Below are 17,627 nucleotides of genomic sequence, written 5' to 3'. Positions count from 1 at the left end.
ATTAGACCTGAAATGGTGAAATTCAGTGGGAAGGCAGGGATGAAATGGCTTCATAGCGTAAGAAGATTAACATGGTTTATTAGTAAAATACATTCTGACTGGACGAAACTAATAACTGCACCTATTTATAAGCAAGGGAACAGCATGGATTGGAACAAGTATAGAGGCATTTTATTGATCAGTATACTATGCAATCTGTTCACTGTCCTTTGGGAAGGGAAGCCGTGACCAATGGTTGGGAGTCGTCGTCGGCTGTAACTTGATCCGAGTATATATCACTTCTTCTTGCATACATTAACCAGTTCAACTCAGTTTATGGATGTGCTTGCGATGACTAAACAGACCAATTTTGTGATATAGATGTTGATTCCCATAGCGAACCTGAAATATTTTTCCCGAATGAGTAAATTTACAATACCAACTAGCTGAAATACCCGTGCTTCACTACGGGATTCTCAGAAAGACTGGCCTTGTGGATTTCCTAACTGAATTCAACAAAAGTCATTACAAAAACATCGTAAGAAAGTAGCGATTAAAAGCAATGTTATCATATAAAATACTTGATTAAATGAAAAACCGCACATTTTCTCACTTTTAACGAACAGTACTACGGTCATTATAAATTTTCCAGCTAACTCATTCTTGGTTGCCTGCGTTTCGCCCTCGTGTGCTAAGTTGGGCTCGTCAGTTGGGACTTAGCATGCCTCCCAAGACGCAAGGCTAGTGCATACCGTGGAGGTCACTGCATAGGCTACTTGAAGCCACCAGCAGTGCCAATGCACTATGACAGCTATGTCTCATTTCCAAAAATTGATGCCTGCCTGGCCATCAGATGATATAGGCAACCAAGAATGAGTTAGCTGGAAAATTTATAATGTCCAATAACGGACCATTATATTGATATTATAAATTTACTAATTCTGGACAAATATTTGAAGTACCCTATGGGAATCAACATCTATATCAGTACTACGGTGCCGATCTAACAGTCCAAAGTTCCAGAGTTGGAGTGACCAGGCCGCACACAGCCATGAACACTTCTCTGCCATTATTCCGTTAAATATACACACTGTGCATTCCAATCATGCTTCAGAGTAGGGATTGAATAGCTCGAATGCTATGATGAACCAGTGTGTTACATACCAGCAGTATCAGAAAATTTATGAACCAGAGGAATGGCATGCTAAAGAAGAAAGTTATCTAACTCCCCAGCTACTTCCCGCCAATATTCAGGCAGACCGTTACACTTGGTACGACCAGGCGAGTTGGCCGTGTGGTTAGGGGCGCACAGCCATGAGCTTGCATCCAAGAGAGAGTGGATTCGAACCCTACTGTCTCCAGCCTTGAAGATGATATTACAGGTTTTCCCATTTTTACACCAGGCAAATGCTGGAGCTGTATCTTAATTAAGGCCAAGCCGCTTCCTTCACACTCCTAGCCCTTCAGTATCCCATCGTCGCCATAAGACCTATCTCTGTCGATGCGATGTAAAGCAAATTTTTTTAAAAAATAATTGATACGCAGCAGTAATCCTATCTATCGTAGATGAGGGGCAACAGAAGACACAAAGCACATTACAACAAACAATGGTCAATGTAATGTTATTGTTGGTCGATCTTATGAGCTTTCTATATTGTAGACCTTCACATGCAGTTTCTTTCGACTCTGTGATATTAGGACGTCTTACAAAATTATTTATAGCATAGATTGTAGTTCCTTATTCTCCGACTTCACATACCAATTTTCATTAAATTCTGTTTATCCATTTTCTCATGACTCGGCGCTGATATGGACTTAGTAACAAAAATCCAAATTCATTAATATCTCTGCGATCATAACCGGTACGGTAATAATGTATATGATATAAATGATTGGATTTTAATACTATATAACTTCAGTTATGTAGTATTTATTGATACAATCAATAATAACATAAATATTTGAGAATTAAATTTTAGGCCTTCCCCTAAATTACCATTTCACTCAGTGTGAATAAAATTATTTATGGCCTAGATTATAGCGACTTAATCCTCGAATTTGCATACCGATTTTCATTAAAGTAGGACCACTAATAACAAATATTTGAGAATTAAATTTTAGGCCTTCCCCTAAACTACTATTTTTCTTAATGTGAATACAATTACTTCTTTTTTTTTTTTTTTTTGCTATGGGCTTTACGTCGCACCGATACAGATAGGTCTTATGGCGACGATGGGATAGGAAAGGCCTAGGAGTTGGAAGGAAGCGGCCGTGGCCTTAATTAAGGTACAGCCCCAGCATTTGCCTGGTGTGAAAATGGGAAACCACGGAAAACCATTTTCAGGGCTGCCGATAGTGGGATTCGAACCTACTATCTCCCGGATGCAAGCTCACAGCCGTGCGCCTCTACGCGCACGGCCAACTCGCCCGGTAATACAATTACTTATGGCCTAGATTGTAGTGACTTATTCCTAGACTTTGCCTACTGATTTTCGTTAAGATACAACCAATAATAACATAAATATTTGAGAATTAAATTTTTGGCCTTCCCCTAAACTACCATTTCACTCAGCATGAATACAATTATTTATGGCCTAGATTGTAGCGACTTATTACGCGACTCTGCATACCGATTTTCATTGAATTCTCTTTAGCCATTTTCTCGTGATGCGTGTACATACATACATACATACATACATACATACATACATACATTACATACATACAGAAATTATGGAAAATTAAAAAGTACATTTTCTTGTTACTGTTGACATGGCTGATACAGAAATACCATACTTTTAAAATTCTGAGCAATGTACAGACAAAACTCTTATTTTATATATATATAGATATAAATAGTCCGTTTTTAGACATTTTAAATTTTCCAGCTAACTCATTACCGAGCTCGATAGCTGCAGTCACGTAAGTGCGGCCAGTATCCAGTAATCGGGAGATAGTGGGTTCGAGCCCCACTGTCGGCAGCCCTGAAGATAGTTTTCCGTTGTTTTCCATTTTCACACCAGGCAAATGCCGGGGCTGTACCTTAATTAAGGCCACGGCCGCTTCCTTCCACTTCCTAGGCCTTTCCTATCCCATCATCGCCATAAGACATATCTGTGTCAGTGCGATGCAAAAAAAAAAAAAAAAAAAAAAAAAAGCTAACTCATTCCTGGTTGCCAGCGTTTTGCCCTCGTGTGCCAAGTTGGGCTTATCAGTTGGTACATAGCACACTCACCAAGACGCATTGCTAGTGCATACCGTGGAGGCCACTGCATAGGCTACTTGGAGCCACCGGCAGTGGCAATTTACTACGAGAGACTTTGTCTCATTACCAAAAAATGGCGAAGCAGGCATCAATTTTTTGGTAATGAGACTAAGTCTCTCATAGTGCACTTAGCCTTTATCTCTTCATTCTGAGTACCCTCCTACTGTTGTACCCGCCTGTATGTATCAGTGATCATTCTCACTACCTTCATGTTTGTTACCGCTTACTTACGAATAAGATATCCTGAGTTCACCCAGCTTTCACCTCCATAGATCACAGCTGTGAGCTCAGTGCATTAGCTGCGCTGCACCTTGATTCAGTCTCACTTACTGTGCTACCATCCTGGGAGGATACACATCCTAAATACTTGCCCAATTTTCAACATGCCTGTGATTGGTTATGATAATCTACCCTTAATCCCATAACCTTTCATCATGGTTAACAACTTTCCCATCAGTAATCTGTCATAATTATGCCTTCCCTAGATCTGTGAAACATAAACATAACATAGCATTTTTCACTTACCTGGCGCATACAGAAAATCTGATCCCGACACTCCCCTCCTCACCTGGTTTGAAACCACGCTAATTTTCATCCAACTTACTCTCAACCGATGATGATCGAATTTGTCCATACATCTCCTTTACGCCAGCATAGAAGTTTTGCAGGTCAGATAGTCTTTGCAGTCTTCAGCTTTTTGTTGCCACCAGTTATTCTTGATTTCCCTAATTTGTGCCTGACATTTTCCTTTAAGTTCCAAGAAATGTGATTTCTTCGCATTGGAAGACTGATCTTGAAGATAGGATAGATGGGCTTCCCCTTTGGCATTGATCAGACATTTAATTTCTTCATTATTTTCATACAACAATAATAATAATAATAATAATAATAATAATAATAATAATTGTTACGACGTTATCCGTGGTAGTTAGAGGCAAAAGAAGGTCCAGGCGGGAATACGTCTCAACTACAAAATTAAAGTTAATTTAAAACTTTAACAAAGGTTATATTTTCAAAACTTAACAATGATGACATAGAATTTGTAAACTTAACAAGTCAACAACAAGCCAAAATTAGATACAAAGAAATCACAAGATTTAGGGGGTAATTACAAGATCTGGGCTTCAAGCCCCAATAATAATTTCTGAGCTCTCAGCTCACAATAACAAGATACCAAAGGGCAGAACACCCTTAATTACATGGAGCATTAGCTCCCAATTTTACATCTCAAGCCTCTCCAAGGCACTATTACCACAACACTATAAAGAGCTGTCCCGCTCTCGATTTTACAAGCCTATCAAAGGCTACAACAAACTTCATTTCAGACTGCCCTCAAGGCACACCAAGAAACAGGGGTATTAGATACCCAACCTACAGGGCCTTTACATGAGGAAAACAAACATCAAGTTAAGTTACTGGCCCATAATGCAGAATAGAATGGAGGCGATAACTTGCACTCCAACACAACGTTTGTGTCAAAAACCTATGTGGCGCTAGGCCGATAATACAGGGGCTAATCCCAATCTAGGGAGGTGACACGTATGAGAAAACTTACTATATTAAAGAAGAGAAGAACGGTTATGAAAACGTAGTCACCTCCTTTTTCAAAAATGAAGGGGAGTTCGAGAGGGAGAAGCACTCTCTATTCCCGCTTTACAGATTTGTAATTTGTAGATAGACAGAAAAGAATTTACATTTTAAAAGGGTAGGTTACATACCAAAGGTTTCGAACCTTCCCCGAGAGTTAAACTGCTGAGCTAGCAAGAAATGAAGATGTTAACAGGCCATTACCTTGTAGATGAACTGCTGCCTTGGAGAAAGAGGCGCTTCCCGCCCCCTGCTACCTATCAACACACTAAGAAAGATGTTACTGAAGTGGCCCCGAGACAAGAAAATCAGCAGTTTTATACCCTCGTGGAGAATTCGAGACCTTTCAAGAATGAGTAGACACACCCCCTCAATTTTATTGGGTCGCTAAAAGTTACACATCAACATCGAGAAGGAAAGACACTATTGGTCAGAAATTAATTACAAAAATTAGTTATTGGTTAAATTCAAAACAGGCGGAAAGAAGGATAACTGTTGCCAACCCCCAAACCACAGAACAAAATTTAGTAAAAACAAAACTTATGAATGCTAAATTTCTTCAAGAAAGTTCATTCCTTTACACCAGAGTGAGTTATCAAAGTTTTGGTAGAGACATCTGTTAGAGAATGTCCAAACTTCTTGATACGGAGCAAACAAACACAAATCAAAATAGACACAGTTCAGAACACTTCAAAATTACCAAATTTACAGTAGTGACATCTTCCGAAAAACCGTTGAGTTAATTCAGTTTGTTAAAGTTCAGGCTTTCTCCTGTAGAGGAGTTTCCACTTGTGCAATATTTGAATTAGTGGAGGTGTACCACCCGGTACAATAATAATAATAATAATAATAATAATAATAATAATAATAATAATAATAATAATAATTGTACCGGGTGGTACACCTCCACGCCGCTAATTTAAAATGTGCGCCTTTTGAAACTCCTCTGCTGGAGGAGGGCTGAACTTTATCTACGCTATTAATTCTCTACTTTCTCAGAAGATGTCACCACGTGGAAAATTTTGAGTTTTTGAACTGTGTCATTTTTGATGTGGTTTTGTTTCACTTGAAGTAAGAAGTGTGAACTTTCTCTTCTAGAGGACACTACTGAAGATCAACTATAGTGCAACCTAGTGAGGAGTCAAAGAACTATTTTTTTGGAGAAAATTTAATTTCAAGAGTTTGTTCTTTGTTAAATTTCTTTCTGTCATTGTTTAAGTTGGCAATATTTACCCCTTTCTTCCCCTTGTTATGAATGTATCCAATCCCGAAATTCTTCTATTAATTTCTGACCAATCAGGGGTATCTTCCCCCAACTTGAATCTGTTGCGGGGTCCTATCCAATAAAAATGTTGAGGGAGGGTGTTTTCATTCCCCTAACGCCTAGAACCTTCCGCGAGAGGATATAAACTGCTGATTTTAGGGTCTCCGCGCCACTTCTGTTCGATCTTTCAGTGTATTAAGTACATAGCAGGAGGCGGGAAGCGCCTCTTTCTTCGGCAGCGGTCAACAATAAGGTAATGGCCGATTAATAAATTCATTCTTTTCTTGCTCAGCAGTTTAACTTTCGGGGCGGGTGCGAAGCGTTCTACCATGTAACCTTTTCCTAAAATGTAACTACTCTTTTCCTCTATTCTCTTGTAAAGCTACATACTGGGATAGAGAGTGCTATCCCTCTCGAGCTCCCACTCATATTGTTTTGAGGTGAACTTATTTTTCTCAACCTATTCTTCGATAACGTAAAACAAATTGTTCTTTTCTAAGTCACCTCTGTAGTATGGGATTAGCCCTTGCATCAGTGGCCTAAGAGCCAAAGTAGGTCTTAAAATCAAAGTGTATTAGGAGTGCAAGTTCGCCTCTTAAACCGCTTTTCATTTAATAGACCTCAGTAGATTGGGTATTTTACCCCTGTGTTTATGTCCGTTGAGGACAACTTGAAGGTGGAGTTTGGTGTGGCCTGGGAGAGGCCTAAATTAAAGAGCGAGTGGCTCTTTTGGAAACGGAGTGTTGTGTGCCTCGAGGAGGCTTTACTGTGTAATTTGGAGCAAGTGCTCCAGGGTTTGATTGGGGTCTTCTGCCCCTTTGTTAAAATTTGTATATCGGAAAGTTGGGCTAGTTGCTCAAGAATTGTCAACTCAGGGCTCGAAGCCCAAACTCTGTAACCCCTGTAATTGTACATTTCAAATTGTGTTTCGGCTACTAAGTACCTGTTCTTTGTTATTACTTAATCTTGAAAAGAAAATATAACCTTGTTAAATTTTACATTAACTTTGATTCCGTAGTTTGAGACCCATTCACGCCCGCACCTTCTTACACCTCTACCTACCACCAAAACACGGTAACAATAACAATAATAATAATAATAATAATAATAATAATAATAATAATAATAATAATAATAATAATAATAATAATAATAATAATAATAATAATACAAGCTGCAGGTCATTATTATTATTATTATTATTATTATTATTATTATTATTATTATTATTATTATTTTGTGCCTTCTTACAACACGTTTCTAAGAAAGCGTTTCCCTGTAATTTTCTTTCCACATCAATCATACTGGGTCTTTAGCTCTCTGTCCACAATACGGCATTAAAACGAGCTGCTATGCTTCCTAATAACCGTTAGGCAATCAGAAACTCCTACCCTCCCCTTGGTTTTGCTCAGACAGTTACTTTTGTATTAGGGCTCCGGTGGATCATAATATTTCTGGAACAGCTTACACTGATGGAATACGATACAGTATCATGTTACGATATGCAACTCCCATCTCTAGTGAAAAGGCTTGAATACTTAAATTTTAGTAATCAGTCAAACAAAACAATGACTCCCTTTGGCAACTTAATTTTTGATGTAAAAGTCAAAACCAGGCATTTATACCAGTGGAGGTACATATTTCATCTAGTGCACTGTCCCTGCATTGTCCTACAAAGCAGGTTTGCACTGGTGTTTCAACGGCCACAGACTGCTAGCATTTTAGAAAGGTGTGGCAATCCAACTGATATGCCCGCTGCCAGACTGGGGCAAAAATGCTGGTAATTTCCTGATTGTTAAGGACTAAATAGCTCTAATACTTTAAGTCTGTTTATTCATTTGAAGCGACTGAATTTTAACATTATTGGATTTAACATTTACTGCCTATTTTGTACAGTCCCTTATGATTCATTTTTCCCCTCATTCGTCAATTGAACATACCATCATGTTTTTCCTCTCATTTAGGCTTTTTTAAATGCTATTTGTTCAGGGCATCGACCCATGTGGATCTTTTGCCCCTTCTCATTTAGTAAGTCATCTCCGTAATCTTCCTGATCAAAAGGGGGCTAATGACCATGTGGTTTTGAAGCTCATAAAAACAATCACAATAAGTACTTTTTGTTTTTGCTATGGGCTTTACGTCGCACCGACACAGATAGGTCTTACGACGACGATGGGATAGGAAAGGTCTAGGAGTTGGAAGGAAGCGGCTGTGGCCTTAATTAAGGTACAGCCCCAGCATTTGCCTGATGTGAAAATGGGAAACCACGGAAAACCATCTTCAGGGCTGCCGATAGTGGGATTCGAACCTACTATCTCCCGGATGCAAGTTTGTTACAATGATGAATGAACAATATTGCCATGTCAGCAACACTTACCATTGGAGACTTTGTAATACAAATTTAAATTTGAGAAAATGTTCAATATTATTATAGCTCATGTGGTAAAATTGTATCAAATTTTAAAGACTGGAAATTAGATTTCCAATAATTTTTATTATGTGCACTTTGTACATAGAACTGATATTTCTGGAGATTTTTGGAAGATTGTAAAAACAAAAGATCAGAAATAATACTTGACGGAATGTTTATTAATATAACTAGGGAGTTTTGCAGTCTGTCAAAATACGAAAAATAACATTGTGCCCGTTGCATTTTTGGACGTGTTCCAAAATGGTGCCTAGGAAAGGTACAGACCACTCAAACTAAAGAGAGTATACAACAAAGTCTTAACATTTAGATACAATAGGAGGCCATGACTAATTTGGAACAACTACATTTCAAAGGCGGTGCAGAACAGAGCAAGGTCAAGCGAACTGTTTCAAAAAAAACAAGTAAAATAGAATAGATTATTGAAAAAACGGACTTGAAAAACTGAACTCGAGAGGACAAGAAGTGAATTGCTGTTGCTCAGCAGAAATAAGGAGATTGTCAAGATTGTGGCAGTAATCCTGAAGGAAAACTATCATAATTTATAACAAGACAGCAAAACAACTTGTAAAAACACTGTGGAGGATATAAATACAGCGAAATATACGAAAATTTGTTTAAATACGTATACCGAGACCAGAGGCGCAAGATAAGCAATACTTTGGAAAACGCAAATTGGAAGCCGCAAGAGGAGGAAAGGATAGGAGAGAATTACTCCATTAAAAGAAAAGTCGAGGAAGAAGTAATATTTAGAAAATAAACAATCTAAATAAGAAGATTTTCGCAAGACAAGGCGAAAATATCTTACGCGGACTTAGAGAATTGGTCGATTATAACGCAAAAGAAGACTAAAAGAATAGCTTAAAAGAAGTATTATTTTAACAAGAATCTAAAATGAATATTTACTTCTCAGAAATATTTGATTTTATTGGCAGTTATTCCAAGAAGAAGATGATCTGCCAAGCATTCAGATGGACCAACCTGGAGGGAAATATCATCCGAACAGCTGAACCTACCCAAGATGAGAGGAGGAATTCGCCCAACCGAACCAACCTAAGATGAGATGAGGAGTCTAGCCGAAACTCGAACCATGGCCAGTGAACCAGCGATGTGACGAGCAGAAACAGAGCAACTGACGGCTGATATGATGAAAGACGAGCTAAGTGTTTACAGTAAGTAATATAATTCTTAATTTAGTTTGGCATATGCGTTAGAATAGAATATTCTAAGTATGAAATATTTAAGTGTGCAAGTGAAACAGTGAAGTGAAGTGCATTACATTTAAGCTGCTAATGTTATATTAAGCCAGTATAGAATTAGATAGATATCTCGTGAAGTATGACTGTATGAACAAGTGATTCAACGAGGTAGTTAAGAATACGATTAGGAAGGAAAGTAATATAACAGCTAATTGCAAAGATTGTCATATGATGAATAATATCTATGAATCTCGCGAAGCCATTCGGTCAAAGATTACGTCACAGGTGGATCGCGAATGAGAAGTGATTAGATAGAGTCGAGTTATTCCTTGTAAAGTAATATTGTTAAATGCACAAATACAGTATTTAAGGTTATGCATCGTAATTTTTCGAAGAGAATTGATCAATGTAAAGGAGTATTTACGTACAGAAGTATGTTATGTCTCAGTAGTTGCAAATAATATGAAGGAGGTTATGAGTGATGAGAACAGAAACTGAGAAAGTTAAAATAGAATTAATTGAAGGTTGTATAAGGTAGTAAGAAGTTATATGAGTTGATTTGGGTATTATAATGTGCGTCGTGGTAATTATGAGACATATATATGGATGATAGACATTAAATATGACTTAAAATAAGGTATGGATGGTGAATATTCGCATATAGTTGAGATTTGAGAGGTGATGTAGTAACATACAGCTGTTAATATATAGATATATGAGCTTTGTGACGTACTCTCAAAATATATGAAATATGAGATAGGCAAGACGATATATATAGTCGACGTATAAACATAGTACCGAGATATCATACCGCAGATACTTATTGAATTACTCGCACACGCGATATACTTGAGATAAAACTTAACGAATGAATGCATATCGAGCCAAATTGCAATAAATTAATAATTATGTAGATAGAATAGGGAGATAGATTATTTTATATTTTGAGTATTGTTTTATAATTCATGTTAGAATTTTAAATGAGAAGATATTAGATTAGGAGCCGTGATTTAAGAGGCAGTAGGGATGGAAACCTTAGCACATCGTTCGTCATAATACAGTTCTTCAGAATTATATTCCACATTAACAAATTCAGATTTCATAAAGGTGTATAAATTATGAGGAGGAATTCCAAATTTTCCTAATGCTAATATAATTGTGTCACATTGATGCATGTGAATGATCAATTTAATTTTTCAAGAATGATTATGGATAATTTGATTCTTTTCAGAAATATTGAATTCATAATATCATTTTATTAATAAGCCAGCGCTGACTTAAATATTAAATTTCACGGATTATTATTTGTTTAAAACAACAATTGTGGAAGTTCATAACGACACTAGTTCTCATTTCTTTGAGTTATTCTTAGTTTAATAATTTTTATTTTATTTTTTATTTTATAATTCAGTGAGTGATAATTTATAGTAGTAGTTAGTAGATTGATTTAGTTTGTAAGGTGATTTTCATGTGATTTGCGTTAAGAAATTGCGGTCGGTGATGAATTTACAGTTTTATGCGGTAGGATGGAGACGTTCATCGGTGATTATCGCATACAGTCGCCACATCTTTCTCGGAATTCACGTAAAGCCTAACCTACAGAAAAATTAAATATTTTTGTTATTCGATGAGATACCCTGAGATTACATCTGACTGTCGGGAATTGATAGCTGTGTCGTACCTGGACGCGGGAAGGGCTCAACCTTTAGTAAACTGTAAAAAATTACAATTGTAAATGGAATGACATGTTTCATTCTACAAGAATATCGTCAGATCCTATCAAGTCACTTTAAAACCATGCATGGTTTCTGTAAGACAACCATAAACTCACCACCAGTAAGGACAAGAACAATCAAATCACAAGCCATCTTCATAAGATTCCTAGCTTCATCATCTTCCACCAAAGGTTTGTGCTTCTCCAACAGTTGGATCAGCAGTTCACAGAGTCCAGCACGAGCTAGATGTATTTTTACTTGTTCTGAAAATTAAAGAAAGTCAACAATATTACCAATGTTCTTAAAAGTTCAATATAGATCAATATTTCCCAAAGAGTAAAGATTATAAAAGACATGTCAAGAATTTTTAGGAGATAAAATAATTATAAAAATATTAAAGCAACCATTTAATAGTAAAATGCTGGAAAACCTATTTCTAAAATAATACTATTATTCAGGGGAAAAAAATCTTAGTTGAAACACGCTGAAGTGTTTATTATAACAGCATATCCATTCATTGTATTATTATATAAGGCAAATTGAGGCTGTTAAGCTTCGTTTTTTATGAATGTTCTATTTATCTGTCTTTGAGTTCATGCTGAAGCTTCCACAGACTGTTAAATTAATCCAGATTGATGACATAGTTCTATGTACACATGTACAAGTTAACAACTTACTTGTTAGTACAGTATTTGTTGTAGGTCCCATTTTGAGGACAAATATAAATTTGCTTATAAATATTGTAAATTCTGTATATATTCTCAAAAATATCTGCAATGGGTGTTGAACAGAGAATTTTGTTTACTTTTTAGCTTCTTATGGAGAAAATGTTTGAACAGAAATTTAGTAGTCGAAGATGTATATGAGATAGAAGGTAAAGGGTGGATAGGATCAAATTTGCTCAGGCAACTCAGCAATGGCAATAGTAGTTTGGAAGAGAAATCTTATTTGGACAATGTTTAATTATATAAAACGAGGTCAGAAGCCTTGTCATTTCCAAAGCCAATGTTGCCACACATCTTCACTTACCTGACATAGTGGGCAAAAGTCAAAAAGTAGATTTGCATGAACAGGCTGCAACTTAGGCTGAACAATGAGTTAAAATATGCACTTTTTAAAACCCTCCAGGTGACTGGTTCTGAACATGGATGGTAACATAATCAACATAATCCTGAAGAGAAACAGTGGAAACTCTTGTGAAAGAATAATAATAATAATAATAATAATAATAATAATAATAATAATAATAATAATAATAATAATAATAATAATAATAATAATAATAATAATAATAATAACAAAAAATTACAATGATGATGAGGAAAAGGAGATTGATCTTTATTGGACAAATTAAAAGGATGAATCAAGACAGGTTGGCCAACAGAATACTACTTCTGCAAGAAAAGTGGAGAAAAAGTTTGCAGGAGTGAGGGATGCACCCAAAAACGCAACTGGCCAAGCCAAGGAACATTTCGAAGCAAGAACAAGAAAGGAGAAGCCAAAGACTTAAGGATCTTGGTGAGCGTGCAAAGAGAAGGGCATTAGTAAGTGTGACAGATGGAGAGGTAGATGGTGTAAATGTGGCCCACAAATGGTTGTATTGATGAATGAATGAATGAATGAATGAACAAATTAATTAATTAATTATGATCATCATCATCATCATCATCATCATCATCATAATACTTCAACACTCCATATTCTGCAGGCCACCTGCCTGAACAACAGTGCCAAAAAGACGGAGGCAAAGTTAAATGAAGAGTAACAGTGAGAGAGCACTTCTCTGTATCAGAGATTCTTTTACATTCTAGACCACAATGTCATCCCTACTACAACTTTCACAAAGTTCTCATTTCTCTCATACATACTTCTAATCCCCCCAATTCACTCCTTTCATTTGTAGTGCTTCCCAAACTTTGTTTTTGTATACACAATCATATGCTTCCTAAAAAACCAGAAAGTGAAAGCAGTAGTGATCCTTTAGTTGTCTCACCATGATTAGGAGATAAATTACTGGCTTCCAGGTTAGAAGCCATATTATCCTATTATATTTCATTATATATATATATATTTCATATCCTATTATATTTCATATATTTGGGAATTGCACATCAGTGTTTCTCCTTTGTAGTTCTGGAAAAAAATTGCATCTCCTTTTGTGAAGATTAGTATTGTTCTAACTCTTGTGAGGAATTATTCATAATAATATGCTTTACGATTTTCAAAACCATTTCTAAAATCAAACCGAGCGTCAGCTACATAATCTCAATATTAATTTCTTCTGGCTAGTTAAGTTTCCAATAGATTTTTCATCAATGTTAGTAGCCCTTTTAGAATCCAAGAACTGCTATATAATCAAAAAAGTGTACTTAAAAACTTATCTTATTCAAGCAATGGAAAGCAAAGTAAAATTTGTATGGCAGTCTAATGGGGGGGTTGAATTGTTAAATCCTACAGAAACAGCAAAAATTAGTGATATGAATACTTTTCTATCTCTTAAAAATATATATTCTTCCTTTTGATAATGTATAACCTACTGAACAATATTAATTCAGGGACAAATAATCATGGTAGATGACCCATAGGACACACAATGAAACAGTTTTAGAATCAGTGGAATCTTTTTTATTTTAAAAGTGGGCAACTTAATTTGGGTTTATAAGATATTATGTCATTAATGACAGTGAAAATATTATGTCTTCGCTATTCAAATTTCATTCACGTCTTTAAAATGATCATTATAATTCATCATGATTCATCATAAATTTGAATAATTTGAATAATAAAGAATAATGAAGAGGTTTTGGGAAGGGAAGAAGATAATGCAAGCTAAATCTTCAGTTAATTCTTTGTTAACATAAATGTATTTCGATTTGATTTAAGTGCTCCAATATGGGCGTAAACTATGTAAATAAATAATAAATAAACCAATAGGATTCCCTATGAACCTGATCATTTTGCTGTTTTCTGGTAGTAAATTAGTGCCAAAAAAGTTTTGCATATTAATCTATACTAATATTATACAGAGGAAAAATTTGTTTGTTTGTAATGAATAGACTCAAAAACTACTGAACCGATTTTAAAAATTACTTCACCTATAGAAAACTACATTGCGAATGAGTAACATGGGCTGTATTTTATTTTCAAAACAATTCAAGGTGGGGGGCACGGGGGGGGAGAGATATTATAATAATAATAGGCTAATATAGGCAAAATATCTAATTTGTCGTATAAGGACGAGACAAAGTTCAATTTAATCCTCTTGACGCAAAAAACAAAACTCGGTAAGCCCTGGGCCCGAAAACCATGTTTTAAGGCCCTAAAACCAACCGTTACGGAGATATTGGAACCACACTACCTCTGCTCTAGGAATCGGATGAAGAAACGAACGGCTGTAACCATGGCAACGTCAGCTCCAGAATTCTACAACAGCTGGATTATGCATGTACGTTTGGGCATAGCTGCCAACCAAAATTGATACACATATGACTTACTATCTGGAAAAAATAAACTGTTATGTAAGACGCTCATAGCACTCCTTTGGGCGGGGATGGAAAGGGAGTGAAGTATAAAAATAATAGCCCCGGAGATCTCCGTAGTACAGCGACCAGCGTTGCCGACGGGCCTCCGTTTTTACGTACTGGCTTAGGTTTCAGCATTTTGCAGAGTCTGTTACCTATTTTAAACTATTTTCTATCAAATCTTGGAGTAGTAGGATCACTGATGTTATTAGTGCTGATATTTTGGTCCACTTTTACGATCATTGTAACCATGAAAACAACCTTCAAGACTTGACTTGAAAAAAAATTCTCAACATTTATACACAGATTCATTATATGATGTGCGACATGAGTGACAAGCTCTGAGAATTATAATTCTGATAATTTTAGTAGTTTCTTTTATGCATCGCGTATTTCCTTGATCATTTGTAATAGTTAGGAAATGTTGGATCAAACAAATACATTCAATAATATTTATATTTTCAGTACTATCTAGCGGAAGTATATTTACACTTATCCTGCAGCTTTGTGAAGGGAGCATTTATATCTAGGTGGGAAAGAAGGAAAAACATGGTAGCAAAAGATCTTAGAGGTCGACTCTAATAAGGAACTAATATTTAGAGGCCCCCATGAAATAAAGAAAAAGAAGATACACTATAATTCCAAACATGACAAATAATTTCTATGTACTTACGTAAATACACCAGTGATATAAATATCTAATGAAGTCAGTCACACCGATAGTATGAGTAACTAAAGCCAGTTTCTGATAACCCATACGAAGAACAGGTACGCTGAGGTGCTGGAATTTAGTCCTGCAGGAGTTCTTTTACGTGCCAGTAAATTTACCGACACGAGGCTGTCGTATTTGAGCACCTTCAAATACCACCGGACTGAGCCAGGATCGAACCTGCCAAGTTGGGGTCAGAAGGCCAGCACCTTAACTGTCTGAGCCACTCAGCCCGGGCTTTTTTTCTTTTCTTTTTTTTCTTTCCATATTATGAGTTCACATGATATATGTCGTGGTTTCTCAAACATGTTTACAGTTTACACTGCAGCCAATGTCTGAGACACACAACACTAAACCCAGATCAGGTTCAATGTTTGCATGAGAGGAGGCATTTATCGTGTTGGTCAGTTAACAACATTGCTTGTGGCGTATAGACCAGTGTTGCCAACTTAGTGGATTTTCTGCTAAATTTGACAGAATTAGAAGACCGTCGGCTGAGAAATATATAATTTAGCGGACAGCGGACTTTTTGGTGGAATTCTAGAGAATTTAGTGTTTTATCCCTTTTACGTTCTTTTTAATTTGTACTCCAGTCTGTCTCCGAGCTATTCCGTATTTCTTGTCAGGAGCTAGCAGCCACATGAGGAAAACATGTTATTTGGATCTGATGTTATGAGATCATGGTACCATAAATTTGTAATGCGTGGGGAAAGGGTACTTATCTCTTAGTTGACGAATGACGACAGATAATGAAACTGTGAGAGAGTAGCATTTATTTTATGCTATGAAGGAAAATCGTTTAATGACCTGGCCTGTTCTGTGTGCGGCCCTTGAGGTAGGGGATTCACCTAGTTTGCACCTGGCAGTAAAACGCCTACAAGTTTTACCTCGCTGGCTTCGAGGCAGGGGGTTAATCCCAGTGAAACTCACAGATCAGGTGAGTGCAGATATTTACTTTTATTATTATTATCATCATTGCTCATTATTTGAGATCGGATTTCTTGGCGGAATTTTAGCGGATTTTTAGTACTATTTAGTGGATCTTGAAAATATAAGTTGGCAACACTGGGAGCTAGTAGTCACATGTGGAAAACATGTTATTTGGATTTGATGTTATGGGATCATAGTATTATAAATTTGTAATGCGTGGGGAATGGTTACTTTTCTCTTAGTTGACGAATGACGACAGATAATGAAACTGTGAGAGAGTAGCATTTATATTTATGCTATGAAGGAAGACCGTTTAATGAACTGGCCACTTCTGTGGGTGGCCCTTGAGGTAGGGGATTCACCTAGTTTGCACCTGGCACTAAAACGCCTACAAACTTTAGATGTAGATGTTGATTCCCATAGGGAACCTAAAATATTTGTCCCGAATGAGTAAATTTATAATACCAATATAATGGTCCGTTATTGGACATTATAAATTTTCCAGCTAACTCTTGGGTGGTGTGCCAAGTCCCAACTGACGAGCCTTACTTAGCACACGAGGGCAAAACGCAGGCGACCAAGAATGAGTTAGCTGGAAAATTTATAATGTCCAATAACAGACCATTATATTGGTATTATAAATTTACTCATTCGGGACAAATATTTTAGGTTCCCTATGGGAATCAACATCTACATCATTTGATGGCCAGGCAGGCATCAATTTTTGAAAATGAGACATAGCTCTCATAGTGCATTGGCACTGCTGGTGCCTTCAAGTAGCCTATGCAGTGGCCTCCACAGTATGCACTAGCCTTGCATCTTGGGTGGTGTTCTAAGTCCCAACTGACGAGCCTAACTTAGCACACGAGGGCGAAACGCATGCGACCAAGAATGAGTTAGCTGGAAAATTTATAATGTCCAATAACGGACCATTATATTGGTATTACAAGCTTTAGCTCGCCGGCTCGCTGGCAGGGGGTTAATCCCAGTGAAACTCACACATCAGGTGAGTGCAGACATTTACTATTAT

At 36.7% G+C, this 17,627-nt stretch overlaps 1 protein-coding gene across 1 annotated transcript in view; it reads right to left on the bottom strand.

The window, feature by feature from the left end:
- vimar (visceral mesodermal armadillo-repeats) overlaps positions 1–17,627 on the bottom strand; it is a 155,485-nt gene that overhangs the window by 52,217 nt on the left and 85,641 nt on the right. Inside the window, exon 7 of the mRNA XM_067145294.2 lies at positions 11,554–11,700. Within this exon, the coding sequence (XP_067001395.2) occupies positions 11,554–11,700 (147 nt within the window). The remainder of the gene's footprint in view (positions 1–11,553; positions 11,701–17,627) is intronic.

Source organism: Anabrus simplex, chromosome 1 (assembly GCF_040414725.1).
Source record: "Anabrus simplex isolate iqAnaSimp1 chromosome 1, ASM4041472v1, whole genome shotgun sequence".
Classification (NCBI taxonomy): domain Eukaryota; kingdom Metazoa; phylum Arthropoda; class Insecta; order Orthoptera; family Tettigoniidae; genus Anabrus; species Anabrus simplex.
The sequence above is the reverse complement of the archived record's forward strand: the minus strand, read 5'-3'. Positions and strand labels throughout refer to the sequence as shown.